Below are 26,047 nucleotides of genomic sequence, written 5' to 3'. Positions count from 1 at the left end.
TACAATGCATAGATGTAGTGTGAATTGGGCCACACCTCCTTAGCGAAGCCCCCTCCTCCAAACTGGGTGCAATTTTAATCATATACCTAAAAGGAAGAAATGTTTTATTAAGCTGTGACCGGAGCTTAATTACTGAGTATTTTCTTTTCCATTAACAAGCTTCCTTTTACCTCAGTAAATTATTATTAAGGTATTGATTGTCCACTATCGCCCAGAAAAGCATGCATGGTTTTGTTCCTCACCTTTGATAGCACTGTTAATTTATATTAGACACATTGGTATCTTTTTAATTATGAATGAGTCAGTGCTCCAAAAATGTTAGTTGTAATGGTATTTTTGCCTGAGCTTTGAGCTTCTTCAGCGTTATAGAGAATGAGTAAGGGTCCATTAGTCCATGAGGCATGTCCTGAAATCTTAGAAAGGACCTGGACCTGGTCTGTCTAATAAGACAAAAGGTAGTTTTAAAAGTGCATTGAATACAGATATAACAAATGATCCGTCAATCATTTCTATCTGCTCTCTCTGCTCTGGCTCTTGTTCATAATAAAGCAATATGAAGATGTGACTGTGAAGATACGGTGTTGCATAACGCAAAGACGCATAGCATTAACATTATAAGGAGAGTGCTTTTACGAAGAACAATAGAATATGGATGACAGGACTGTGACTGTAGGGAGAGCTGAGCACACCAGCCTCTTGAAGCTATAGAGAGCTGAGGACAACCACAGCTGAAGTGCAGCAGGCTTATTGTTGGGAACAATTACTGTATATGAGGGCCTTGGATGTTGCAATGCAAAGAGAGGCTGTGCAGCAGAGACTCTGTTCAGGTTCACTTTGTGTCGTCATTCAGTGTTAGTTGTCACACACACATACACGCAGTGACACAGTATATGTGAGCTTACACACAAACGCACACACATACACACACACAGTTATAAATAAAGTCTTGGCTAGACATGTCTCCAGGTAGCCTATATGGCAAACCACCCACATCCTGCTCTAAGCTCCTCTAAAAGCCAACCAATTGGTGGGTTTAATTGCATATCCTGTCTCAGTAGGCCTACTGAGACTGTACAGTAATTAGTAGGGGTTTTGACCTGAGCCCCCCTACACTAACAGCAGGATTCTTCTCTGTGTGACCCTGAGAGGGGGGTTTACCTAAGACTGTTCTGCCTGATGCTTGTGTTCTCTGTAGTTACAGTCTGTGGACTCTCCCTCCACTCGGGCTCTAGTGAATCCCCAGCACAAGACCCTGGGTTAATTGGAAGGGCTTGCATTCTCTGTAAACAGCATGCTCCAATCGCTGGGGTCACGGTCCTAGACAGCAAAGATGAGGAGACCCTCCACTCCAGGCTCAAACCTTCTGCCTGCTAACACTTTGGTCTTGTGTTAAAAGGCTACAGAGAGGAATAGATTTTAGAAAAATGGAGCAAGAGAGAGAGCTGGTGGTGAAGTTAGGCCAGTATTTATTATTGTTATTCATTGAATTTTGATTGTCTGTATGGAATTCTCTTTCTACAAATTTTTCCTCAGTTCTTTTCTTTCCTCTATCATTGACCCGACTGGTGTTTTCTCTACAGCTATCTGGGAGATGGAAGATTTCACCTCGAGTCAATCATGATTGCAAACCCAGATATCCCTGCGTACAGGTAATGTGAAACAGAGTGGCACCATCCATCCATTTTCTATACCGCTTATCCGTCAGGGTCACGCGGGTGCTGGATCCCAGCCGACTATGGGCGAGAGGCGGGATACACCCTGGACTGGTCGCCAGTCAATCACAGCACTGACACACAAGGACAGACAACCATTCACGCACACACCATTACCAAGGGGCAATGTACAGTAGCAATTAACAGTATGTTTTCGGGATTGTGGGAGGAAGCCGGAGAAAACCCACGCAGGCACAGGGAGAACATGCAAACTCCACATAGCCTGGGATTCAAACCTGGAACCCTCTTGCTATGAGGCAATAGTGCTAACCACTGCACCACCGTGCCGCTCCCAAAGTGGCACCATTTGTAGTTTTTCAGTTTGCTGTAAATTATATACGGACTTCATTTATAAAGTTGTCACTGCAGTCAGTTAGTGCTGGAGCTTTAACAAGCAACTGATAACATGTAAATGGAATTAGATCACTGCAGGAGTTGGATCACAAGGAGAAAATTAAGCAACTTATATTTAAAAACATTAAATGAATACTAATTTGGGTATAGGGTCACCTAGTAAGATGGGGTATCTTACTAGGTGACCCCTAAGAAGTTACACTATATGGACAAAAGTATTGGGACATCACATTCTAAACACATAGACAGCTTTGCAGCTATAACAATAGCTGGACTAAAAGGCCAGGCTCACAATCTCTGTTCCAGTGTATTTCATAATGCTATTCAAACGAAAGATTCTTGCTGTAATCACTCACCTTACTGCAGTGATAACATTTTGCGAGGATGGTGTTCTGTTTTGATGAGGTCTTGTTTGTATGCAAAGTGAAATTGTGTTGTTATAAACACATGCTCTGCTGCACAGATCACAGGTCTCTCATAAACAAGATTCTAATCTCAAGTGAACTCCTTGTACCGGAGAAAAGGAGATTAGATGTTCAGAAATACCTCCGCTTTTCCTAAGATACACTAACTTCTGTCATACTTGATGGCTTTTTATGATTGGATGTTTTTCATATTTTCTTACATTTCTGTCCTTAAGATAGACACCTGAACAATGGATGTAATGTGAATAATATTGTTTCTCTGTTTATGTTTATGAACACAAATTTCTATCAGTGTGTTGTACTCTTTGTCTCTCTGTGTTTCTTCATAGATATGACCCCTACAGCAAAGTGTTCACCAGGGAGTACTATGACCACGAGGCCATGCGTGCCTTAAGGCTCCAGGCTATTGACAAGGCTCGATCAGCCCAGAGATGGGGCCTCATTTTGGGCACGCTTGGTCGGCAGGGCAACCCCAAAGTCCTGGAGGTGAGTCTGTATGCTCATTTGGACAGTCTTCATGTCCAGAGGCGAGTTGTGCAATGACTTGTAATACTGTATTTATCTGTGTGAGTTTGACAAGTGGATTTGTGACAGCACTGGTAGGACACTGGGAGCTTGTTATTGTACATTTAGGACGATGCAGCCAGCAGTCATGGAAAGTTCTGTCCTTGATCCCACGGTTAGCCTTAAGGTTGGCTTGCTGCTAGAAAAGAACATTTTAGTTTATTTACCAATTCTGCAGTGCAAATGAGAAATCATTAGCCATAGATACATATTGAAAAGCTTATTGTACGAAATTCTTGCTTTTTCTTAGAGCTTTTTTAAACATCTGACATTGGCATTTTTTTTTCACAGTTCTAGTAAATGAAATTATTGATGTTCCTGTTGTTATTAAGTAAATTAAAATTGAGAATTAAAATCATTATTTATCATAATCCTAGGAAACGTATTCCTTCGCAGGTATGAGCTATTATATATTTGCATGTACACAAGTCTGTCTAGGAGTTTTAATCAATCAACCGTGAAGCCCTCTCTGGTCACTCCTAACCCAAATCTGCTCCTCCTTCTGCTTTACACTCCTCTGCCTTCCCATTTTGTTTTCTTGATTTTTGCCTCCTTTGTTTCACAAGTTGTGTGTTTGTCTTCCCTTATTAGCTTTGCCATCTTCAAGTCACCAAGCCTTTAATTAGAATACACTGAGGTGTGGTAGAATGCAGGGAGGTTGACTGTTGTGAAAAAGTTTAAAAACACAAGTCATCTAGCTTTTATTGGACAGTGTACATTCCAGGGTTTATATTGGTACATGTCTCCCATTTGTAAGTATCCAGTCTGGAAAGATGAAGTTACCATTGATGCAAAAATGTCAACCAGCAAGCGAAAAAGTTTCATTTTAAGGTGTCAGAAGAGGATGGATTAAAAAGGAGTGATTTGAATAAAAAGACCCACCAGCTCTCCCACAGCGATCTGCCGAGATTAAGAAGTGCGTTTCAGATAACCTCTCAGCTAAAGGGACAGAGCTGATAAGAGCACAGTCATTGCAGTATCGTATGATACTCCGAAGGACAGTGAATATCAGCAACTCTCATACCTTTATCCCACCAAAAGAACATTTATAGTTTTTTTTCCTCACTTGGTTTGGCCTTCCGAATCCCTGGATAAAAACTTCTGTCCAAGTACCAACGCCCAAAACTTCAAAGACAGAGACAGCAAGGGAGCAGCAGAGTTCCTTGAACTGGCTAAGCAGTTTCATTTATTGATATGTTATACAAGGCCCAGTGTCCGGGCTTTTGCCCAAGGTGCCTGATCCAGCTCCATCTCAGGAGGTAAAGTGGGGCCGGCTGTATGTGTGCCCTCTACCCTCCTGGGTTCACTGCAAAACATCAGGTAACTGAGGCCCTTGATCTGCTGGACCCTTTCTACAAAAGCTGAGCTCACCTGTACACTCGGCACCAACTCCTGGATGAACTCTCTTTTTCCCTAAGTTGCCTGAAGTGAAAGATGCCCCACCACTGTGTTGGAGTTTCCCTTATATATATAAAGAAAGTCGTATATACATATATTATCTATATGACTGTGTATCATGGAGGGCAAGCTTAAGCCGGTTCTTGAACCTCATTTTCACAGAGACCACAGCATATTCCTTCCTGTTTGTCAAACAGTGGATCAACCCTTTTGCTTGCCAGTAAGGGTCATGAGAGCCAAAGTTCACATATGTTTTATGACTTTGCCCCATGGGATTAAATGTGTGGGACTTGAGAAACAGAATAGAATAAAGCTGTGTCTGTATTCTCAGCAACAATAAAGCCAAGAGTTGGTACCAATTCTGTGGTCTTTATGGTCAGAATCTGCACACCCAAGGATGCTGGATAGACACCAGTTTGGTGAACTGCCAATTTGCTGATGATGTAGTTCTGTTGGCTTCCTTGGACTGTGAAAAAAGTCAAGGTGGTTTGAGCACCTAAACCAGACACTTTCCAGTGAAGGTGTACTGGCCAGAAAAGGAAGGAGACCCAGAGAAAGCCCTAAAATATGCTGGAGAGATTACACATCCCACTTGGTCTGAGAATGCCAGGAGGAGCTGGAGGACATGCCTGAGGACAAGAATGTGTCTGCTACCTTACTTAACTTGCTGTCACCACACTGTAGATTTGGTCAAGCAGTAGGAAAAAAAAGATAAATGGACATATCGGGCTTCAGAGACTGAGCAATGGATAAAATAGTCTTTCTGTAAAGATTGTTAACAGGAGAGCGGAATTCTTTGGACGACCCTAGATTGAATTGCTGATGGGATTGTGCCTGTGTAGGTGGAAGTAATGTGATTTGTAACTTCACTCCACTATATCATGTGAGTCCTAGTGTTTGTGTTTTATGTGTGGATTGCAAACCTTTTCACTTATCCTTTCATTTTACTTTTTTCCCATCGTAGCACCTGGAGGCAAGGCTTCAGTTGCTGGGCAAGTCCTTCACTCGAGTGCTCTTGTCTGAGATTTTCCCCAGCAAGCTGGATCTGATGTCAGACATAGATGCGTGAGTATTAAGATGCACATATGCTGTACATACACCCAAATTAAGACACAAGCTGTTCATTGAATCAGAATTGCTGGCAGTGACAGATGAAGGAAAAACAGTGGCCCATTTTCTCCTGACCTTGCAAAGACCATTTGAAAGTAAACAAATCAAGCTCCTTATTTAAGTGTTGGTCAGAGATGGCTTTAGGCTGATCCAGTCACTTAACAAAAAAAAAAAGAAATTTTGGTCTTTTCCTATTGACAACACCAATGCTTTTGAGCCAAGAGCAAGGCTCTCTGAAATTGCTTTCATTGTCTTCTTCGCATCCCTAAACCGTTGTTCCCTTGGCATAAAAATGAGTAGTTTATCTTACATATCCTAAGTAGGGTTGCAGTGGTTTCACACACATTGTGGTATGAAAATTGACCTTTATATTTAACTAGCTACAGTTTTGAACTCAACCACATTAGTGTTATTCAAAAAAAATTCCAGTTTATATCAAGTTTCATGTGTCGGGAAATAATACTTCATCAAATTTTAATAAAGTTTTTGTTCAACCATAAACAAACCTTCTTGTTTTTCATTCCTCTGAGGGTTTATGTAACTGAAGATAATAATTACAATTGTGTAAGGCCATATACCATGAAACTGTGATATTCAAACCTCGTACTGTTGCAACCCTACCCTGTGGACCTATTGTGATCAAAAGCGAATAGTCTCCGCAAAATTGCAATCAACAACATCTGAATATATTCTGCAAGCATCATTGCACACAAAACTATGGAGTCAGCGCAATTTACAAGTTCACACTATAACAAGGAGCTGACAAGCTGTACCCCAGAGTGTATAGCTTCATAAACAAAATTGGCATTCAGGTCTTGGTGAGATTCCATAGTTTTGCCTTTGTAGCAAAAACAAATTGTCCAGCATATTGAACTTGGATGCTGAAATGATTTCCTCAGCTTTGACACACGGAGCAAAGGACAGTGTGAACCCATCACACACGCTCACTCACGTTATTGGTGAGGTGTTACATCACCGATACACTTGTGGATCTTGACATTAATACATGTTCCCGATAATTACAGTGTGACAGGTGCTGAAACATGATCTGCCACTTAACGCTGTTAAGTTAATCTGTCCGTGCAACACTCATTCCTGACTTCCAAATAAAACAAACTCCCCAAGTTCCTTACATTAAATATCAAGTGCTCAAGCTCTGAGGTGCAGTTTCTCCGATTTATCTGACTTCCAGCCAGGAGAGCAGAGGTGAAGATGGACAAGGGGTTAGTGAGACACTGATGTGCGGCAGCTCCAATCACACGCACACACACGCGGTCCTCACACTCCCTCAGATTGGCCTCTCACTGTGGAGTAATGAGAGGTGCGATGTGTGAGGGAGGAGTGGGTGAGAGAAGGACAGAAGGTCTGAGAGAGAGTTGGAGAGCGAGATAGAGAGATGCAGAGGTAGTTGAGGGGGCTGTGTTTGAAAAACCGAGTGATCATGGTAAAAGACTTTTTTTTTTCTTTTGCTATGTTTTTTGGCTCTCCTCTTCACGCTGACGTATGAGTGAAACTCCAAAATTATGTAAGTCAGGCACGATTCACCCAACCAAAACAGACTCTCGTTACAGACAAAAGGCTTTTCAGCAAGGCAAAAACAAATGTGTCTGAATACAAAATGAAGGTAGGATGTATACTTGTATATCAAATAGGAATATACAAAATACAGGACATTTACTAGTTTATTAGGTCCACCTCGCTAACCAGCTGGCCTGAAATAACTGATACATCAGGAGATACTGTTTAAACCCTCTTTATTTAAACAAATGGGGTGGACAAAACATTTGAAGCTTCTCTCACTATACCCCAATACAGTTTAAGAATATGACACATTACTGCTGAGAAAATATTTTTCAGTTAAAGCTGACCATTAGAACCTTCATGAAGGCCTTGTTTATGGAAGAGCTGCTTTTGTAGGCTGGTGTTTTCCCTTTATGTTGTTGAAGACTAGTGCTGGGAATCATGACACAATACATGGGTTTCCATACTGTTCCTAAAATCATAGTTTGTAACTTTTGTTTTCCAAAGTCATTTATTTTTCATTTAACAAAAGAAGGCAAACTTGGTAAATTCGTTTATTCATCAAAATGATGCCTTTGTCTGTGTTAAACAAGTTGTTTTTGGTGTTCTTTAATGAGTCAAGGTTAGAGATGACAGAGGAAATTAAATGTTCGTTTTAGGAGATATGACTTGCTGATAACGTTGTTTACATCATTAATCATGAGTGTTTATTCAGAGTGGGATTGTACAACACTGAATGGATCTTTTTTGGCTAATATTTTTGATTTTGTTTGTTTCTTTGCCATTTTATTTTGTTTTTTTTTTATTTTTTGCTTTTGTATTTTCCCTCCCCACCGCTTTGTAAGAAAAACAGGCGTCCTACAGGAGACTGCAACAACAAACCGCTGGGTGTTGGAAAGCTGTGTTGAATTCAGCTGTGTTGAAGGAGGGATAGAAAGAAAGAGAGAGAGGAGATTGGGAGATAGACAGTGGGATTGTAGAGGACACATTAGTACTCAGCACTAGGCGGCACAGCACACTGTAAAGATCCCACCCCCAGGCTTTCTCTGTCATTAGACACACACATACTCACTCATATAAAGAGAGAGACACCATTAGCATATGCTCTTAAGTGTGTAATTAGGCTGTCCCCAAGCAGGTTTTAAACTATTGTACAGATATCTGTACACCGCACACACTTATCTCAACTACACTGTAAATGCCACCCAGTGCATTGCAGTCTTTTATCTTTCTGCTTGAATTTTAATTCTTGACTTCATTGTGGTGAAATTGTTTTAATTCAGTTAAGTTTTGCTGTTAAACATGACCACTTTTCTTTCTCCTGCAGTGCAGAAAGGTTAATTGTTCTTGCTTTTTTTTTTTGGTGGGTTAAGCCAGGCAGTGTAATTGAAGTGAAGGCATGCAGGTTGAGGTCCTCCTCACTGTGTCAGGGTGTAATGGGCCACAGCAGGTAATGCAGCGAGGCCAGGGCTGGGGCTCAAATTGTATAACTAAATGTCATGCAGCTTTATCTTTGTATATCACAGCACAGTCCCCACCAGCCCTGCATCCTGTTCCTCTAATCCGTACATGTCTCTTTGGGTTGAAGGGTTTTGCTTTCTGCTTTCAGGCAGCAGATCCCTTAGACGAGCACGAGGACACAAGATTTCTATCAAGCTCCTATTCGTACATTGTTTATTCATTGTAATCTTTGTTACAAGGCCCACTTCTTTCCCTCTGTTTCTGCACCTCCTTTTTTTCTCTTTCCTCCAGCTCTTTCTTTGTTTCACTGCACTGCATGGTGAAGGGTGTCTACTGTGCTGTCTAGATTGAAGGCCAGATAAAGCCTGGAAATACATTTTTGGCCTTACTCTGGGAGCATTACCTGCCATGGCACCATGCGTTTTACTGAACTGTTCCATTCAGTGAGTCTGTGTGTTAGTATTAGAAAATTTCCTTTTGGCTCCATGTGCCAACCAGCTATCTGCTGCTTAGGAGGGATCCTCTCTGCCTTCCCCTTTCATGCATTCTGTCTTACTCTCCTCTCAGACCTCTCTCGCAGCGCTAGCCCCAAGGACTTAGTGGAGGAGTCTCCGTCTGCTTATTAATCACCTTCCTTCTTTTAACCATTCCCAGCGTTCTTTTCAGCTCATGATATACGCAGACATCTGCCTACATACACGTGTACATGTAAATGCAACCTGTCAGACTCCTCTTCTGCTAACAGTGGAGCTGCAATCATCAGTCAATTAACCAGTTAGTTGTTTGAAAGAAAATTAGTTGGCAACTATTTTGATAATCGTTTCAATAATCACCGAAGTCAGCTTTCAAGAAAATTTGAAAAGAATAAAAAACTCATTGGCTGAGTATAGCTTCTTAAAGTAGGGATTTGCTGCTTTGCTTTTTCTTTCTTAATTTATTATCATTTATGATAGTAAGTGAAGACGCTTTGGGTTTGACGCATCGGTCCGACAAAAGACAAAGTAAGCAATAAGAAGACGTGACTTTGGGCTGTGGGAAAATGTGATGAGAATTTTATGATTCATTATAATAAATTAAACGATTGATCGTGAAAATAATCAGCAGTTGTATGTTAATTAAATAATAAATAAAAATCAAAGTCAAATAATCTCAGTTGCAGCCCTAGTTATTAGTTTCTTCATCCTGAGTGCACTTAGGCGGTTGAGATGCATTTGTAGTGTTTGACTACTTAAAGGCTTATGAATAACATCTGATGAAATTAAAGGTCATATTTCAGACGCCACTTTTCTATCTTGACTCAGCGCACCTTGGTCTGAGGAGATCAGCGCTTGGTGCAAATATCTCTGACTCGGGAAATTAGGAGGATGAATAAGAATTCCCTCTTTGGGCGAAGGGGGAGGGGACATTAAAAAAAGTGTTAGTTGAAAATGAGAAAATGCCATGCGTATGCCCAGAGGGAGTGGAATATTTCTGTGGCAGAAAGCAGAGTGGAGCAAGAGTCGACAGTGCAATCAATTCTGCAGCTGAGAAATGGTGTGAAAGTTGTGAAATGAAGAACAGACAGATGGGGATTTTGAGGCGGGAGTGCAGACAGGAAAGTATTCAAGCGATTAAGACAAAACTTTTTTTATTTCCTTGATGTGTGTTCTTCTACTCTTTTTGTTTATGATCTCACACAGATGTATTCTTCTTGACATTTACCTGGATCTAACGTTATCTCCGGGGCCTTTATATGCACTGCAGCTCAATTCATATTTGTCAATATTTCTGATGGAGCTCCATCATTAGGATTAGGGACACGGAAGGTCTGCTGCCTCAGTAGAGATGGAGCTGTGGATTACATTGATCTGTGAAAGCTAACCCCCGTAGCCCCGACCGCTTCTCTCCGTCTCCATTTTCCCATTGTGCATTTTTTCCCTCCAGCTGTTTACATCCACACCCTCCTCATCCCTCTTTCTTGTGTTTTCCCAGAGTAAACACTTTTCCCCCTGCCGGTCTTCCTCCTCTCTTCGGCATCAGTTCTCCCTCTTCTCTTCTTGTTTCTGCCTCTTCAGCTTCCCTCCCTCTGTTTTAGTCTTCATTGCTCTTCCTCCCTATCGCTGTGTATCTGTGTTCTTCGCTCTTTTTTTTTTTTCCTCACACCCCCCCCCCCCTCCACCATTTCTTTCATACACAGCCCTCCCATCCTCACCCCTCTCCACCACCCTGTCTGCCAGCTATGTAGGCTACCTCCGTGGAGACCGGGCTGGTACAGGTTTTTTATTCACACTCACCTCACCTCTCTCTCTCTCTCTCTCTCTCTCTCTTCACCGTGTTCCTTCTCTTTTCACCTCTGTTCACTTCTTTTCCTGTTTTTCTGTTTATGCCTCCTGCATCCAGTCTACCTCCCTCCCTCCCCTCTACAAACCTTCCTCCCTCTCTCTCTTCAGCCTCCCTCTTTCGCTGGCTGCCTGCACATGCAGACAGTGTAGTGTGACTGTCTTTAGAGCTGTTGCAAATCAGGACAGTTCTCTCCAACAGATGCTGGAGATCAGGTGGAGGGAGGCTCCCTGCACAACCCCATTGCATCACGTATCCACATGCAGCGTGCAGCCACAGATGTGCCCTGCCTGTCGAATAGGATTTTGGTCTCTCGCCCCTCTCTGACTGCCTCTGTTTTACACACTCACTCATAGATGTACATTTGAGCAGAAATATGTATCTTCTCTTTTCTGCAGGTGGGTCCAGATCGCATGTCCACGTCTGTCCATTGACTGGGGCACAGCCTTTTCCAAACCCCTGCTGTCCCCATATGAGGTAAACATGCACCTTATAGCGTCTCCACATGATCACAGCTGTCACATCACACACTGCACACACACACACACACAAATCTTCAATTAAAGTCTGTGTGTGAATTGTCAAGGCCTGCGTGTGCTGGAGATGGAGTGGCACGCCTGCTCTCCCTCCATCTTTCTCTAAGTAGAGATGGAGGGACACCAGAACAGGCATACATATAACAGCATCAGCAGAAGAGTAGCCCCCCCTACTGGCCACAGGACCACACAGCCCGCTCCTCCCTCCCCTACCCTCCCTTTGCAGCTGTCTTGTTTTTCTAAGGGGGGAGAGAGAGAGATAGATCGGACAGCAACCCATAAAGATCCATTTCAAAGCAAGTGTTTGTTTGTGCGCCGCTGCAGCAGCTGTAGTGACTTTGTGATGGGTTTGGCAGTTTTGTGTGATTATGTGACGCTGCTGGTTACCATTTGATGTTGACTATTAATGCATTCAGTGATTTCCCTCAAAGATACGCCACTGATTTGAATCCCTGTGAAATGGCTGCGAGGGGAATTGCTGTCTCAAATATCGGGTTGTGATTTGAAATGGTTGCTGTTTTTCTGCGACTTCGCATCTTTGTGCACCGTTTGTGCTGCACATACATTTCAGAATGAGGCCATTAAGACTGGTGATGGCATTCACCTTAGAGGAAAAAGTGGTGATTATTTCGAATTGTTTTTGACTGAGCTTTTTAATGGGGCATGCCAAGACTGAAATTCACCTCGCTGTAAGCCCTTTTTTGTTGTTTGAGCTCGCTTTGCTCTCCCCGCTAGCTGTTTCTGAACAGTGTCTGTGCATTTAAATAATTTGCCGATGCGTCTATACGTGTGCTTTTGCGCATTTGTGATAAGTCTCACTCCCATCGAATACTTATGAGTCTTATATGTCTCAGCGCACTGTGCTTTTCACCGTGGCATTTACAATGAAGATGAAGAGGAACGAGATGGGAGGGTGGAGTGAGCAAGGAGAAGGATGGAGGATGGGGGGGCAGCAGCATTTATTTTCAGTGCGTCTCATGTTATATTTATAGTCAATAAGACACACTTGGCTCTCCTGTCAGAGCAGGGATTAGCAGGAGAAGCTAGCTTCCACACAGAGAGGCAGTTGGTGAGAGAGGAGGAGAGCAGTGGGTAAAAGCTAAATAAATGAGAGGCGGGTGGAATAAGGGCAGAGGAGAGAGTGAAGAAGGTTCTAGCAGAAGGACGTCTGGGGAGTAAAAAATAAGACAATGAAAGATTTATCCCAGTGTACAGTTTGTTTGTTTAGGAAGAAACATTATGAATCTCACCTGGCCCAAATGTTTTAGTTTTAATAGCTGGATGTGAAGAAAGAAATCAGACATATGCTACGTTTGACCTATTCTGTAAAACATGGTGTCCAATGTTACACCGAGATGTAGCCAGTATGTAAGAGAACACTACTGCTTCAGTGTTGGTACGCAACAAAATATATCACACACACAAGCTGTGGAACGGTGATGAATTACGTCCCACTCGCAAAGAGATTTCATCACTTTCAGGCTGCATCTTTCATATTTCCTTTGAACTAAATCCTCTAAAGGATCAAATGGATTTTTTTTTTAATTTTGTGATATTAACATGACTTGTTTTCCCATCATATTTCCTTACATTATTTAAATTCAACCAAACTGTATGAAGCTGAAGTCAGGGCTTGGCATCAAACTAGTTTGACAGATGAATCCATGGAGTAAATGGATAAATTAAAACACGAACAATCCAACGATTTGCGCTTTCATTCAGCACGCTTGTTTATTCATCTGTTCCGTCTTTCAGCCTCTCTTTCTGTCGTTCAGAATCAATATTTACAGACACCTCTCTTCCATATGGAGCAGTGTGCACTTATGTCACAGCACTGTCATGCCAGTGCTGTTGCTCTCCTTGCACAGCTGTTGTGTCGTGCAGTGCAGCTGCATAGGGACGACATGACAACACTGCCTGTTATCCAAGCTTAATATTACAACACCTGTCTTGTCTGTGGTGCCTCCGCATCACTCCGTGGTTTGCTGCAGCTGGTTTGCCCACAAACTGCGAGTGCAGTCATAGATAAGAGAGGGAACTTTCAGGCTGTCAAGCTTCTTGTGTTTTTGGGTGTGCTTATATTACTTGTGGTTATCTGTCTCTTTATCTCTCAGGCAGCTGTGGCTTTACAGGAAGTTGGCTGGAAGGAAGTCTACCCCATGGACTTCTACTCCAATCAGAGCCTGGGGCCATGGGCGCCCAATCACCCTGACAACCAACCGGTGCGGCCCACTCGCAGACAGGTGAGCAGGGGCGGGAGATAAAGAGTGAATGAAGGGGAAATAAAAGGTGGGTGAGAAGGGGGACAGAAAGCTGGCAAAGAGCAAAACCCACAGCGCTCAGCAGGTGTTTGAGCACTTTTATCAGCATGTCGCCACACTGACACCTAGTGGCACTTTGATAACAGTATGTGGATCAATGTATGTGGATCTCTCTCTCCTAAAGGCGTGGTGGTGACCTTGACCTTGATGTGCATCATAGATTTTCTCATTTATTAAAAAGGAAAAAGTCTAAGTACAGCTGTGTGTGAAGAGCAATACTGGCCTGCATTTCCACTAATCTGTCTGAGGAAGGTACTGTCCCCAGTGTTAATGTTATCCTGCTGCCTGCCTGCAGAAACAAGGCTCGGAGCCAGCACTTCCTGCCAAACGGTGTGAGCAGAACCGGTGCTCCCCCTGTGGTTGTCAAGGGGAATGACGCATTGTGACCAACACTGTCTTTGACTGGTCTCGTGCCTGCCCGTGCCTCTCTGCCTCTGCTAACGACAGGAGGGAGGTCAGACCAGACGAAGGAGGGTGGGTAATTTTTTCCCAGACAGTCTATCAGCCAGCAGGGCTAAAGCCAGAGGATGTCTCAGCCCCTCCTCCAATGGATGTCCAGCCATAAATAATCTCTCATTTTACAGCACTGCAGATCAAACCTGCTTCATTGCTCTTATTCACGTTCCCTGCGTGTGTTCCGGGATCAAAATACGATTGAGAGTGTCAAATTCCCATGAAGGAGCTGCTCTCTGCTGCACCAACAAAGGAATTGTTCCTGCACAGGGGAAATGCGTGGGCCTTTCTGTCTGAAGACACGTTGTTTTAATTGTTCAAGAAAGCTTTGAGTTGACCTTGAGCACGTTGTATGGAATTAAAGTGTCTGTTAATGTGGGTGGTTTTAGGCGAATGCAACGCACTTGTCCTTGGACAAGGCGCTGTATATAGTCAGACACCTCTGATGAGTTTTCCTTCACACCATGTTTCATAGACACATGGTATGGAGCTCTTTATTTGATGTACAGCATGTAACGTTCTGCTGAAATGTGCACAGTAAAAATGTGATTACATTATTACATAATCTTCTTTCTCTCGTCTCGTTTTTCGACTCAGATTCTGAAACAATCAACCATAAATGGAGCCCTGCTTCCTTATGAGTGTTTTTGATAAATGCAGCACCACGCTGGGGCAACAAATCTGTTTTTAAGGCTGAGGGGTACGAGTTACCACATGCATGCAGTGCTAGTCACGACTGCTCTCCATCCTCATTATTTATTGATGGCAGAGTCTGTCAATAAGTAAGTAAATAAATAAATAAACCCTCTGTTTGGCTGCCACAGCAGGAACTGATTGACAGCAGGACACCGTGGTTTCAGCTAATCCCGAGAACTTGTGAACCTTCCGCAGGTTGCCGCACATTGTCTCAGCTTGTTCTGAGCTTCTGTTTTTTATGTCTGTATATATAGATATATATAATAGTTTTGTTATTTGCCCACAACCACGAGGCTTCTTCTCGTCAGGTCATCCGTCTACTTTGCACCAGCGTCTCTCCCTGGCAACAGAGGCCAGCGTGATGCAGCCCGTCACGCCAGATGTCCGTCTTTCTCATGATGTGTCTCACGCATCCCACCAGTGAGGAGCTGAGTACTTGCTACATCGAACTGTGTGATGTGCGGCGGTCAAGAATAAATTATTGGGCAGCAGAGCTCGCTCTCAGCTGACGTTTGATTTATTTTTTGGCGCACTCTGTCGTCTGGGAATGAGATGGAGAAGAAGGGAAGAGAAGTTTGATAAACCCTCTTTTCCTCCCATCTAAAATGGGCAGTTTTTAATCTCCCTAAAGATTTGTTTTGCTTTAAATATTAACTACTTGCTGATTTTAACATCAGCAAAAAGAAGAGGATGTCTCTCAGTGTGTCCTCGCTGGCAGGACATACTTTCTGTGTGGCACTTTAAACCATTTTAGATGTAATAATGGCTGTGTACAAACCACAATTAAAGTCAAACAGGACACTCATTACAGCGTTAATGATATCAGAGAACAGCAGCAGCTGGATAATTTGATGTACGCTTACAACTGTCGAAAGTTTCCACAATCAGAACTAATGATACTCTTTCGTCAGCGTGTCTGGAAATGTGTGAAAACAAACAAATGAAATTAGATGTTTATGGACCTTCTTTTGGGTGGATCATTTGCAATAATTTTAAGGTAATGATGATTAGATTGAACATATTCAATTTTGTGTGTACATATCAGAACCGTTCATTGTAATTGCTACTCTCACTCTTATGCTCTGTCTCTGCTGATTGTTAGGAACAAGTGTAAAATGTACAGTATGAAAAGCAAATGTTTACTCTTAGAACACATATAGCAAATAAAACAGTTATGTCAGGAATCTCCACCATTTCCCGCCTGTTATGATAAAACTTTGTTAATACATCAAACATGACATTCAAAACACTGAACAAACTTATTGACCAGAAAGAATGAAAAAAGGTTGATTCATATGAAGCTTCATACTCTAAAGAATACGTATTGTGTCGACCTTTCTTTTATTTTTTTATTTTTCCCTGCAGCTGTAAAGTGACTCTGCCTCAGCCTCTTATAAACACACTGCACTTTGTCCTTGCTTTAATAATGAACATTTAAGGAATTTACAGAGACACAATTCCTCCTGCTGGAGGACGAAGTATAGCTTTGACTGGAAGAAATAAACCCTACTTGTGTAAAATAGAGAGAAAGATAACATGGTGGAGTTGAACCAAACCTCCTCAACCCAATAAAGTGAATTTCTCAGTAGTTGGAACTATTTCAAAGCATGTCATGGTTGCTTAATTTGGCTATTGAAAGCAAACTAACAGGAGAGTTGGAACAGAAAGCTAACGAGGCTTTGATCCACAGATCTGTTCTTAACTCTACCAGTCACAGACAGACGGCCGTGTGAGTAACGTTAAGCCCAGTCAGTCTGACCTGTTTTGTCTGATTCATCACCAGCTTTTCCAGCAGCTCAGTGCCCACTAGGTGGCACTGATTGCATAGCTTATTTTGCTCTGCTGTAAGGCAATTTGACACACGCGCTCTGCACTGTGGAGAGGCTGTGCTGGGCACGGCGGTACGTGAGTCTGAGTGATTGGCAGAGTGGAAGCACCCGGTGTGCTTGTATGACCGGCGTGTGCTGTTCTTCCCAGATGTGGAAGGAATTTGACTCCACGCTCTTTCATCCTCCTTGGCATCCTGTCTCTTCTCTTTTCCCTCCGCATCCTCCCTGCTCTGAATGTGTTTGCCATCACACTTCCTCTTCCTCACTCCATCAGCACCCAGTTTCATGTCCAGGGGAATCGAGCTCGCCGTAGAGAATTTGTGACATGTTGGTTATGGGTGTTAACGCTCTGCATGAGGCCACAGGTTTTTAGCCTGTGCTTAACACAGCAGGTGCTCAGGTCTCGTATTGTTCACAGTGATATCGATACAGCCTGACTACATGGTCTTGTTTGCGTAGCATACAGCAGTGATATGACTCAAAAACCTTTAGCTAACGCTCCCTCAACAACCTCACATCCAGAGGAGTTAATTGAAATAACAGATTTTTAGTAAATATGAACTGTTTGCCAGGGTTAATGTTTCTCTGTCTCTTTGTCTGGTTGCAGCACCGTGATGTATTTAGTTGTTTATTTCTCTAACCGGGGAAAGGCTGAGTCACAGTTCTTCGCCATCCCCCTCACCCTTTAAGTTTACCCTGGCTAAGTAAATGCATTATCACAACCTTTTATAATAGTCTAACATTCATTTGATTCTCATGAGTTTTTCTTTTTTTTTTTTTTTCATTAGTGACATTTTCTGTCCAACATGAAAATCAGACATGGGTGGGTGAAGAAGACAGAAGTTTTAAAATATCTTATAATGACTCATGGCACTACAACACAAATAAACAGAAGAGGAGGAGATTTGTTTCACAAGTTTGTTTTTGCATATTTTTTACGCGTTGCTTTGAGGTAAAGTGTAACTTTATTTTACAACTTGAAATGACAAGAAAATAAAAGCAACAGATTTTGGTTTGACTCTGTCAATACACTGTAGGTGGAGGAGAAACTGCAAAGAGAAAGTATGTAGGGGGCAAAAATCAATGCTCAGCTGCTGCAGATTTTCCCTTCATACAGAGAAATAGTGTTTGAAAGATTTCTTTGAGCGTGCTACGACAATAATAATGCATGTCTGATGTGACGGTGCTTGTGCAATTACAATTTCAGGTGAAGGCCTGGGGAGAAGAGCTGCATGCTGTCAGTGTTCAAGCTGCTTCTGCATGATTTGTATGTTTCAGTAAGCATTTTCTGATGAGACATGCATGCAGAGGAACTCAAAGCCCGTGGTAGCTCTTGCATTGTGCATTCACAGCATGCGTAGCCCCAAAAGTAGCCTGTTCTCAAACTGTCACACTCATCAGTCACATTGTGTCCTGTTTCCACATATAGCTGCTAAGCATTAAGTCTGTAATACAAGGAGAAAAGCAAATGAGACCTTTATACATTAACAGTAAAACAAAAGGCAACAAGTGAGGGAGCTATTAGACAAGATAACTTTGACAAAACAGCCTCTTGTATTGCTGTTAAAATCCGTTTTTCTTCTGTTTGGTTCAGTTAAGTATAATCCTCTAACGGTGGAAATAAGCAGCCGTGTATCTAACAACCCCTTGATCTGCATCCCTTTGGAAATTCGAACAATAAATGATTATGTCTAGAGGCTGCTGACTCCGTGTGCGTGTGGGAGAGAAGAAGCCTGGGCGGCCAAACAGCATTATGAAGGAAGGTTGCTAGAAGGTTGAATAAGAGCCTTAAGTGAAAAAAAAAAAAAAAAAAATAAGTGGTGTAAAGAGATGACTAATTCTGCGTGGGAGGTCAGCCTGTCCCTGATCATCCGGCCAAGTGCCACCCCAGCACAGGGCTGTCACAAAGTCACCTTCCTCCTCAACCCACTCTGTCCTGCCGTGGATTGTCAGCGTCCTCCCTCTCACACTGTGATCTGTCCGCTCTTGGTCATTCATTTGGTCCTGTCGTGAACAGCTTGGACGGTATAGATACAGCAGAGCACCTACTAAACGTGAATGCTTTTTGATTTGTCGCTTTACTTGAAGGTTTTTGTGTGTTTTCATGGAAAGTCCACTCAAATCCACAAAAGAGTAAGAATCAAAAAAAAAAATATCACGTGTCAGATTTTCAAAACTTCTTTCAGTGAGAAGTTTATGAATGCCTTTTCTAAATTCTCCAGATTCTTGGTTTAATTAACACGTTAAGATATTGCAGTAAGTGTTTATAAGTCCTCAGTCATCCATTAGTTCATTATTTTACTGGCCTTTTATGCAAATTACCTTTAATCAGTGGGATGTTTTCTGGATTCCTGAATAATGAGTGAAAAGGCGGAAGGAGCAGCCGTGTTCTGTGTATTTACTGGAATTTTTCAATAATTCAGGAGGTTCAGTTCACTGTTGAATGCTTGCTGAACTGCTGATTTACTCCTCCTTTATTGCATCCAAAACCCAAGTGATCATCTGTTTATTTAATACTATAAAGAACGATATGGTAAATCCAGGCCACGGCATGCTAATGTACCAGTAGTAATTTGTTGCTGGATATCTGTGAATGTGCCTGCTGACCCTTTATGAATTTAATAGCACTGATTTTAGCCCACTTTCCAGGTGGGAGCAGCAGCCCCTGACTCATTGTTAATAAGCTGGAATAACTGTGCAGCTGTGAGAAATGAAGTTGGTCAAAGGACGGAGGAAATATGAGTCATTTGAAAGTGATTGACTCGTCGGTCTCCGCAAAATACCACGTCAGTTCATTAGCTTACCATCCAGCGTGGCTGTGTTAGCTACATAATGTGACATATGGATGTGAATATTAATGCAAATGTACTTTGGACATGATGAATTTATTTTCTTTTTAGGGGACTAAAGCAGTCTGCCTTGTGTCATTCATGAGCTAATTATGTTTTGCCAGTAACGAACTACAACTACTCTTGTAATGGTTGGTAGTTTTTTGTGACATGACCACTTCATTTAATCAGAAGAAGATCCAGCAAGGCAGCATGTAGATCCACAATGGTTGAACTGGTTGTTTAACTTAATATCTGGAAGCAGGTTCCCGAGAAACTTCAGTAGGAGAAAATTGTTTTCATTGCTCTATTACTGATCATTTTAGATATTTGTTCTAAACATGGGAAAATGTATATAACATAAATATGGCAAAATGTCATATCTGCAGATGTGCTAATCTGTTCCGAATTATTGAGTTATAGTCGTTAAATCAAAGTATTGACAGTTATTACGTGAGCTCATTGTTTATTAGTCTAAATCTGTTTTTTTTTTTTTTTGAAAGTGTTAGAAAAGATTTAGGTATGACAGTGCTTCAACACATTTAACAAAGAGCACATAAAACGTGGAAGTTAACGTGACTTTTTTCTCTCTATTCTCAGCTGTAGAGGAGGAGGCAGATCTCTGTAAACATGACCTGTAAACGTTACAGCTGAGAGCCACGGGTTTGTACTGTGACTCAGGGACTTGTGTTCTTTTCAGGATAAGATAATGTAAATGTACTGTGACTCGCATGCCGTTTATTTTAGGTGTGGAACGTGAACCTCTCTAACTGTACAAATTGCGCCGGCTGATATTATTCACAGAAACTACTGCGTAACAAGTACAGACCGGAAACTTTGCCGACCCCTCGAAAACAACTCATCAAAGAAGATTTATGTGTTGTTTCCCATATCGAGTCATTCACTCACTTCATTTCTACCACGATTTTGCACTGAATGTACAGCTTTTCAAGATTAATTATTTTTTCATTGTATTCTTTTGACACTGGCTCTTTTTTTTGTACTTTGAATCGGCATTTACCTCTTCTAATCTGGTGACGCCAAAGACTAAAGACAAATGTCCAACTTTTTTTTAGTTAATCGCAGATATCAAAGTCAGGTTAAGTACAACCAGCAGTGGCCTCAGCTTCCATAGCATACACCTTTTGTTCTGGTGATCAATTTAATTCAATCCCTAAACCAGTACGTCCATGAAGACAGGGGATCTGTGCCACAGATCACTGCTGTGTGGCTGACCCTCAGCTCTCACTTCACTGTTAAAAATCAGTTCAACTCCTCATTACTGACAAAGATACTAAATCTCGTGTGCTCGTGATTGATTAATTTATTGATAGGAATTGATGCATTACATGGGAATAATTCAAACATGCATTGACAACTTAAAACATAATTAATTCAGGAATTATTAAAACCAAACAATTTTTGTAAGAAAATAAAACTCAATGCTCTGACCCTTGATAAGAAGAAAATATCAGGATTCACAGCAGCTCCCTGAATGCTTTTCCTTACAAGAGTGATCAGTTTTCACCTGGACAGGTGGCCTCTGTCTAACACCGCTGCTCTGGTAAACCTTCAAAACCCCAAGACCTTCATCTGCATGTCAAGGAGTCTTCCCTCCTCTGGGATGTGGGTTTACTGCAATATTCCCTCTCAGATCTCAGAAGTATTTTTGCCCTCCAGAAAGCATCGCTTACATGTAAGGATTTCAAGTTCTGTGTGCTTAATTATTCCCAGCTTCATAGCAGTACTGCATGCAGCCTGACTCTTTGGTTTGCACTTCATGTTTCTTACCAGCAGAATTCAGGTCAGCCTATTATTTTCTCTTCTTTTCCTGGATTGGACTTTTTCTCCACATCAACTGCTGTAAAATATTGTCAAGCCAATTACATAAAACAACACTGCTTCAGTTTTGCACCACTCTGGTTCAGATGTGTGTTTTTTTGCCCCCTAGCGACCATGGCTGTAGACTGTTACCAGTGGTGCTGTTGCTACAGTAACAATCTAATGCCACGGTCACCATGGAGACAGCAGGAGAAATATGATTGGCTGTGGTAACCACTGACGTCCTCGGTGGTTTGATGATGTTTCTGATGCAGCCTTCAGTAGTGCCGGGCTCTGAAAAGGAAACTTCACACAGTACAGCAGCATCTTCCCACTCGGCTGAACTCTTACAGTCACAGAGGTGAATTTTATCACACACAGCAGAGGTTTGCCAGACGTCAGTAGCCATGACTGTAGACTGTTACTGTACTTTGGAGGAGTTTTAGCAGTAAGCAGTCTAGAGCCAAGGTATTGATGCACTGACTGATAGACTAAAGCACGAAATTAAATCACACTGCAGAGAGTTTAAAAAAAAACCAAAACAGCATATAAGCTGGTAACATCATGCACGCAGAGGGAAGGGTGAGAGATACCATGAAGCTGTGCTTTGTCCAACAATTAAATGCCATAGATAATTACAATCAAGGTGCAAAGGGAAAAGAGTTCTTTAGTTCTCTTTAAAGTTGCCTGCCATATTTCTTTTTTTTTCCTTGCTACACGGCCATTAGCCAAATCAGATCAAAAACTACGACACAGCGCTCGCAGCAGCACACATCACAGCCTTTCCTGCCAGGGGCCTCAGGCTATGTGTGGCCAGACTGCCGGTTACATAGCCCACTTGTTGTGTTTATCGTATTGATTTCCATGATTATCTATGAGTCAGCCACAGGATATGGATCTGGATGGAGCACAGGGCGGATTGGTGGCTTATGCAAGCTCGTCTGAGTAACTCTAGGACTGACGTCATCAGTAAGGAAATTTGAGTGATCACAAACACTCATCGAATGTTTATATACCAGCTGTTTGAAACCATTTAAACTTGTGACTTTTTTGTATCCCCGTGCAAATTGTTGTTATTCTGAAGCAGACTAGAAAAGCAAGGAGGCAAAAAAGAAAGGAGTGCCGACAGCGGGCAAGGGACAAAGGTGCCACTAAAATGTCACCAGAGGTTACCACTGCCATGGACTTCCTCCTGAGTCTTATTTTTGTTTGTGTGCCTCTCCTGTCGTACTTCCATTAGTAGCAGCTATCTAAGAAAAGCTCTAATAGATAGGTGAAAATACACGTTTGAAAAAAAAAAGCTCATGGTTATCTTGAGAAGTAGAACAATATGTGCTATGAGAAAGTAGCTGGACTCTGTCTCTGTCCATGGTCCTGAAGATCCTCCACTGACCGACTAACGCTGCTGGCCGAGTTTCTGCTGCTGCGTGAGCCGTAAATATCAGTACAGATGCGCCTCTCTATTTGTAAGAGGCGTACACGTCAGGTAGAGGTCAGAAAGTTAAAAATATTCCTTCTGTCGAACTTGTTCAGAAACGCATTTTTGTAATAGCTCAGGTATGTTTGGGATTTTTTCTGTTTTCGGGTGGTTCACTGGCTGTAGGGACACAAAGTAGTAGCAGTACTCGTGTATCAGCTTTATAGATTGTCCCAACCCCATGCAGGTCAGCCACACGGACCGCGTTTAGCACCACGGACAGCGCCACGCAGCTTCAGCTGGTTATTTCAGCTCCCTGAAACATCTTGGAAAGAAGAGAGCTCTGTCAGGTGGATGATGTCCTGCACAGCCGAGCATCAGGACTAAATTCAACGGGAGAGGTTATTGAACCGTGCTCATTGTAATTCTTGCCCCCCCCCTTCCCATCTCTCCGCCTCGTATAGAGACACATCGCAATGCAGGTCGTAGATGTATATAGGCGCCTCGCACTGTGTCTTTAAAGCCCTCTGATGGGTGATTGGGAGTCGTCTGCATGTGCGCAGGAATGACGCAAAATTGACTTCATCTCAAGTACGCGTCACGATGTCATTTCAACATTAGAAAAAGGAGGGGGGGGGGGTACTGACGATCTATGGAGATGATCTCTGCTGACCAAAGTGAGAAATAATGGGTCACTTTATTTAAAGGAGGCTTCACCCGCTGTGCGTATACCGTTAAACTGATGGACTTGTGCGTCCAGGCTGATTTATGTTTCGTCTTTTTTTATATATATTTTGCGTCAACTTAACCCTACGAGCAACAGCACAGGAGTACATGATGTCCTATAACTCTTCAGCCTCAGCTGTGCTAAGCATTCATGAGTCCAAGCGGCAGCCCGTTAGGACACGTCCCACACAGACTGACTGACCCCCTGAGGGGGGGGGGGGGGGACAAAAAATTAACCAAATCGAACAGCATGTCGTGATTCGCTTACTGTCTGCAGCCTGGTTAACATGCAGTAAGCGCAGCCTACACCCCACAAGACATTCTCTCCTTTTTTCACAGTTGTCACTGCCCATGTGCGCCAAAGTGACTCACACTGCAGTAACTTCCAGCCTCTGTAATCTACCGTAGATTTACGAAATGACACGCAAGGGGAAAATTCGGTGAGCGGAAGAAAAAGAGTGATGCAGCTACACTGATTTGACAAAGCTCGTCGTTGTCGTAATTTGTCGTCGCACGCGGTATAAAGACAGCTGTTGTAATCGATCAATACGTGTGTAAGACAAAAATTGTCTTAGTAAAAAGGCGAGAAGAAACTTACCTCTTGGTTTTCATCGGTCCTGCTGAGATGTCTTCAGTTTGCGACCTGATCAAACTATAAAGAAAGCATAGTTTTACCATTCTCCATCTCGTCAAACAACAACTTGATGGTGGCAAATTTGCTCGTATATGAGCCTATCTACATCCTAAATAATGTCATCACCAGCACTGGTGCGTAATTACGGCAAAAGTGTCTCGAATATATATTTTTTTATTATTATTTATTATTTTTTAAATTTCTTTTTCAGTCTCGCCTCTCGCTCTTTGCGCCTCGGTATTCTCATGAAATTCAGCGGGCTGTCCCGGTGATCTGCTCTTATAGACATCCCGTAGTACTAGTAATGGAGATGGGAGGGGACACTCATTCATTCAGAAGCATCACCAACATGGACGATGTACGTGGACTCTTACGTCATCGAGGAAATTTAGTCAACAGGAGGACGCTCAGGGTTCCGTGAGGGGTGTGGGGGTGGGGAGGGGGGTGGCATGGCGGCATGGCAGCGGGTGGGATTAGGGAGTGTGTAGGGGTGATGGGGGCAATCTGTAACTTTTTTGTTCCTTTTTCCTGGGTACAGTATTTTGACTTCCCACCTCCAGTCCTGCTCCTGTTTGTCAAGCAGGTTTCAGACCAGAGGATTAATTGTCTTCCAGGAAATTGCTTTAGAGGTGTATGAGCCTTTGTGCCAAAATGAGGCAGGAAGAGAAATCTCACAGGCAGGAAGAAGCAGAAAAAGTTAACTGAAGAATTAGTCACCTGGACCTTCCTGTTGTTGACTCATTAAACTGTTTGTCTACTTGAGGCACAGACCTGCATGTTTGTGTCAGGTAATGTAACTCATTTCCTTCTTTGAAACTCTTATGACATATGTGCCCTCCTCTCCTCGTGAGGGAATATGTTGCCAGGATTAAATACGCCTTTGTCATTCCTGTGTTATCTTTGGGGGGCACCCAAAGCTGGGAGGTTTATGGAAACAAAGATGATAATCAAAAATCAAAGCATCTGAGGCTGAGATAACTTGACTTTTATCCTTAATTATGAGTCGTGTCCCACAACAACCCGGGATCCTACATTTCCACTTTCAAACGTCACGAACCCAGCTTGTAACACAATCACTTTGTCATAAATTTGAAGTCTGATCTTCTCAAACTTTAGAAAGTTCCCCTAGAGCTACAGAGGACTTTTATCCAGTTAAACTCTGTTTATTCAGGCTGCGTAATGGACGATGTCACGACGTGCAAACTGCATCTTTATGTGAGAGCGTTGCGGTGCCACTTTAAAATTCTGATGTATGTGAGAAGCCGCGGAGAGCAAACGCTAAATCAGATGTGAATGGATTTAGCCTGTAGTCAGACAGTTGATCAGTAGGAAACTTTTTCTCTTGGTCTTCGGCGGCATTTCAGTAAGATGTTCAGGTGATGCAGAAGCTGGAGAAAAGGAGGAGGTTCCAACAAAAGGGAATAAATGGCCCCTAAGTTTTCTTTTAGTTCAGCTTCTGTTTCCAGCGTCGAGATTGAACTGTCAAACGCTGCTTTGAAGTTCGCATGAACAAGAAGTGCTACAGTCTCTCAGAGTAATGTGAACTTCTAACAGCTCCATGGCAGCTGAAGATGGCTGTCATACGGCCAGAAGCTCCAGAGCAGGAATGCAACTGGACCTGAAGTGGAGATTTTTTTTAAAACTGTTTGACTTGATATTTCCAGGCAACACCTTTCTCAGTCACTCAAAAGCACAAAAACTGTGTTTAATGAGTCCTAATGTTAAAGGTCTAGGATTTCTAAACAACTGAATTTCCTGTCTCTCTTTTTGCCTGTTTGGCTGAGGAAACTCATGATTAAGTCAGAACCTCAGACTCACCAGAAGCATCAAATGAAATAGTTTATGCAGCTATGTAGTCTCTGATCTGGCAGATATAAGCAATTTAAGATGCTCAGGTTTCAGGATACAGTAAAGCACGAACC

General features: G+C 42.5%; 1 protein-coding gene across 2 annotated transcripts in view; it reads left to right on the top strand.

The window, feature by feature from the left end:
* dph1 (diphthamide biosynthesis 1) overlaps positions 1 to 14,746 on the top strand; it is a 51,819-nt gene extending 37,073 nt beyond the window's left edge. The window contains exons 7-13 of one of the 2 annotated variants that reach the window (XR_006843394.1): positions 1,581 to 1,649; positions 2,821 to 2,977; positions 5,418 to 5,518; positions 11,263 to 11,341; positions 13,515 to 13,643; positions 14,017 to 14,195; positions 14,306 to 14,746. Coding sequence is in view for 1 of the 2 variants with exons in the window: in XM_046389452.1 (XP_046245408.1) it covers positions 1,581 to 1,649; positions 2,821 to 2,977; positions 5,418 to 5,518; positions 11,263 to 11,341; positions 13,515 to 13,643; positions 14,017 to 14,097 (616 nt within the window). In the remaining variant the exon portion in view is untranslated. Of the gene's footprint in view, positions 1 to 1,580; positions 1,650 to 2,820; positions 2,978 to 5,417; positions 5,519 to 11,262; positions 11,342 to 13,514; positions 13,644 to 14,016 lie in introns of both variants that reach the window. The other variant, XM_046389452.1, reaches the window with a different exon arrangement.
* The last annotated feature ends 11,301 nt before the right edge of the window (positions 14,747 to 26,047 follow it).

Source organism: Scatophagus argus, chromosome 5, assembly GCF_020382885.2.
Source record: "Scatophagus argus isolate fScaArg1 chromosome 5, fScaArg1.pri, whole genome shotgun sequence".
Lineage (NCBI taxonomy): Eukaryota > Metazoa > Chordata > Actinopteri > Scatophagidae > Scatophagus > Scatophagus argus.
Note: the sequence above shows the minus strand (reverse complement) of the source record. Positions and strands in the feature narration are given on the sequence as shown.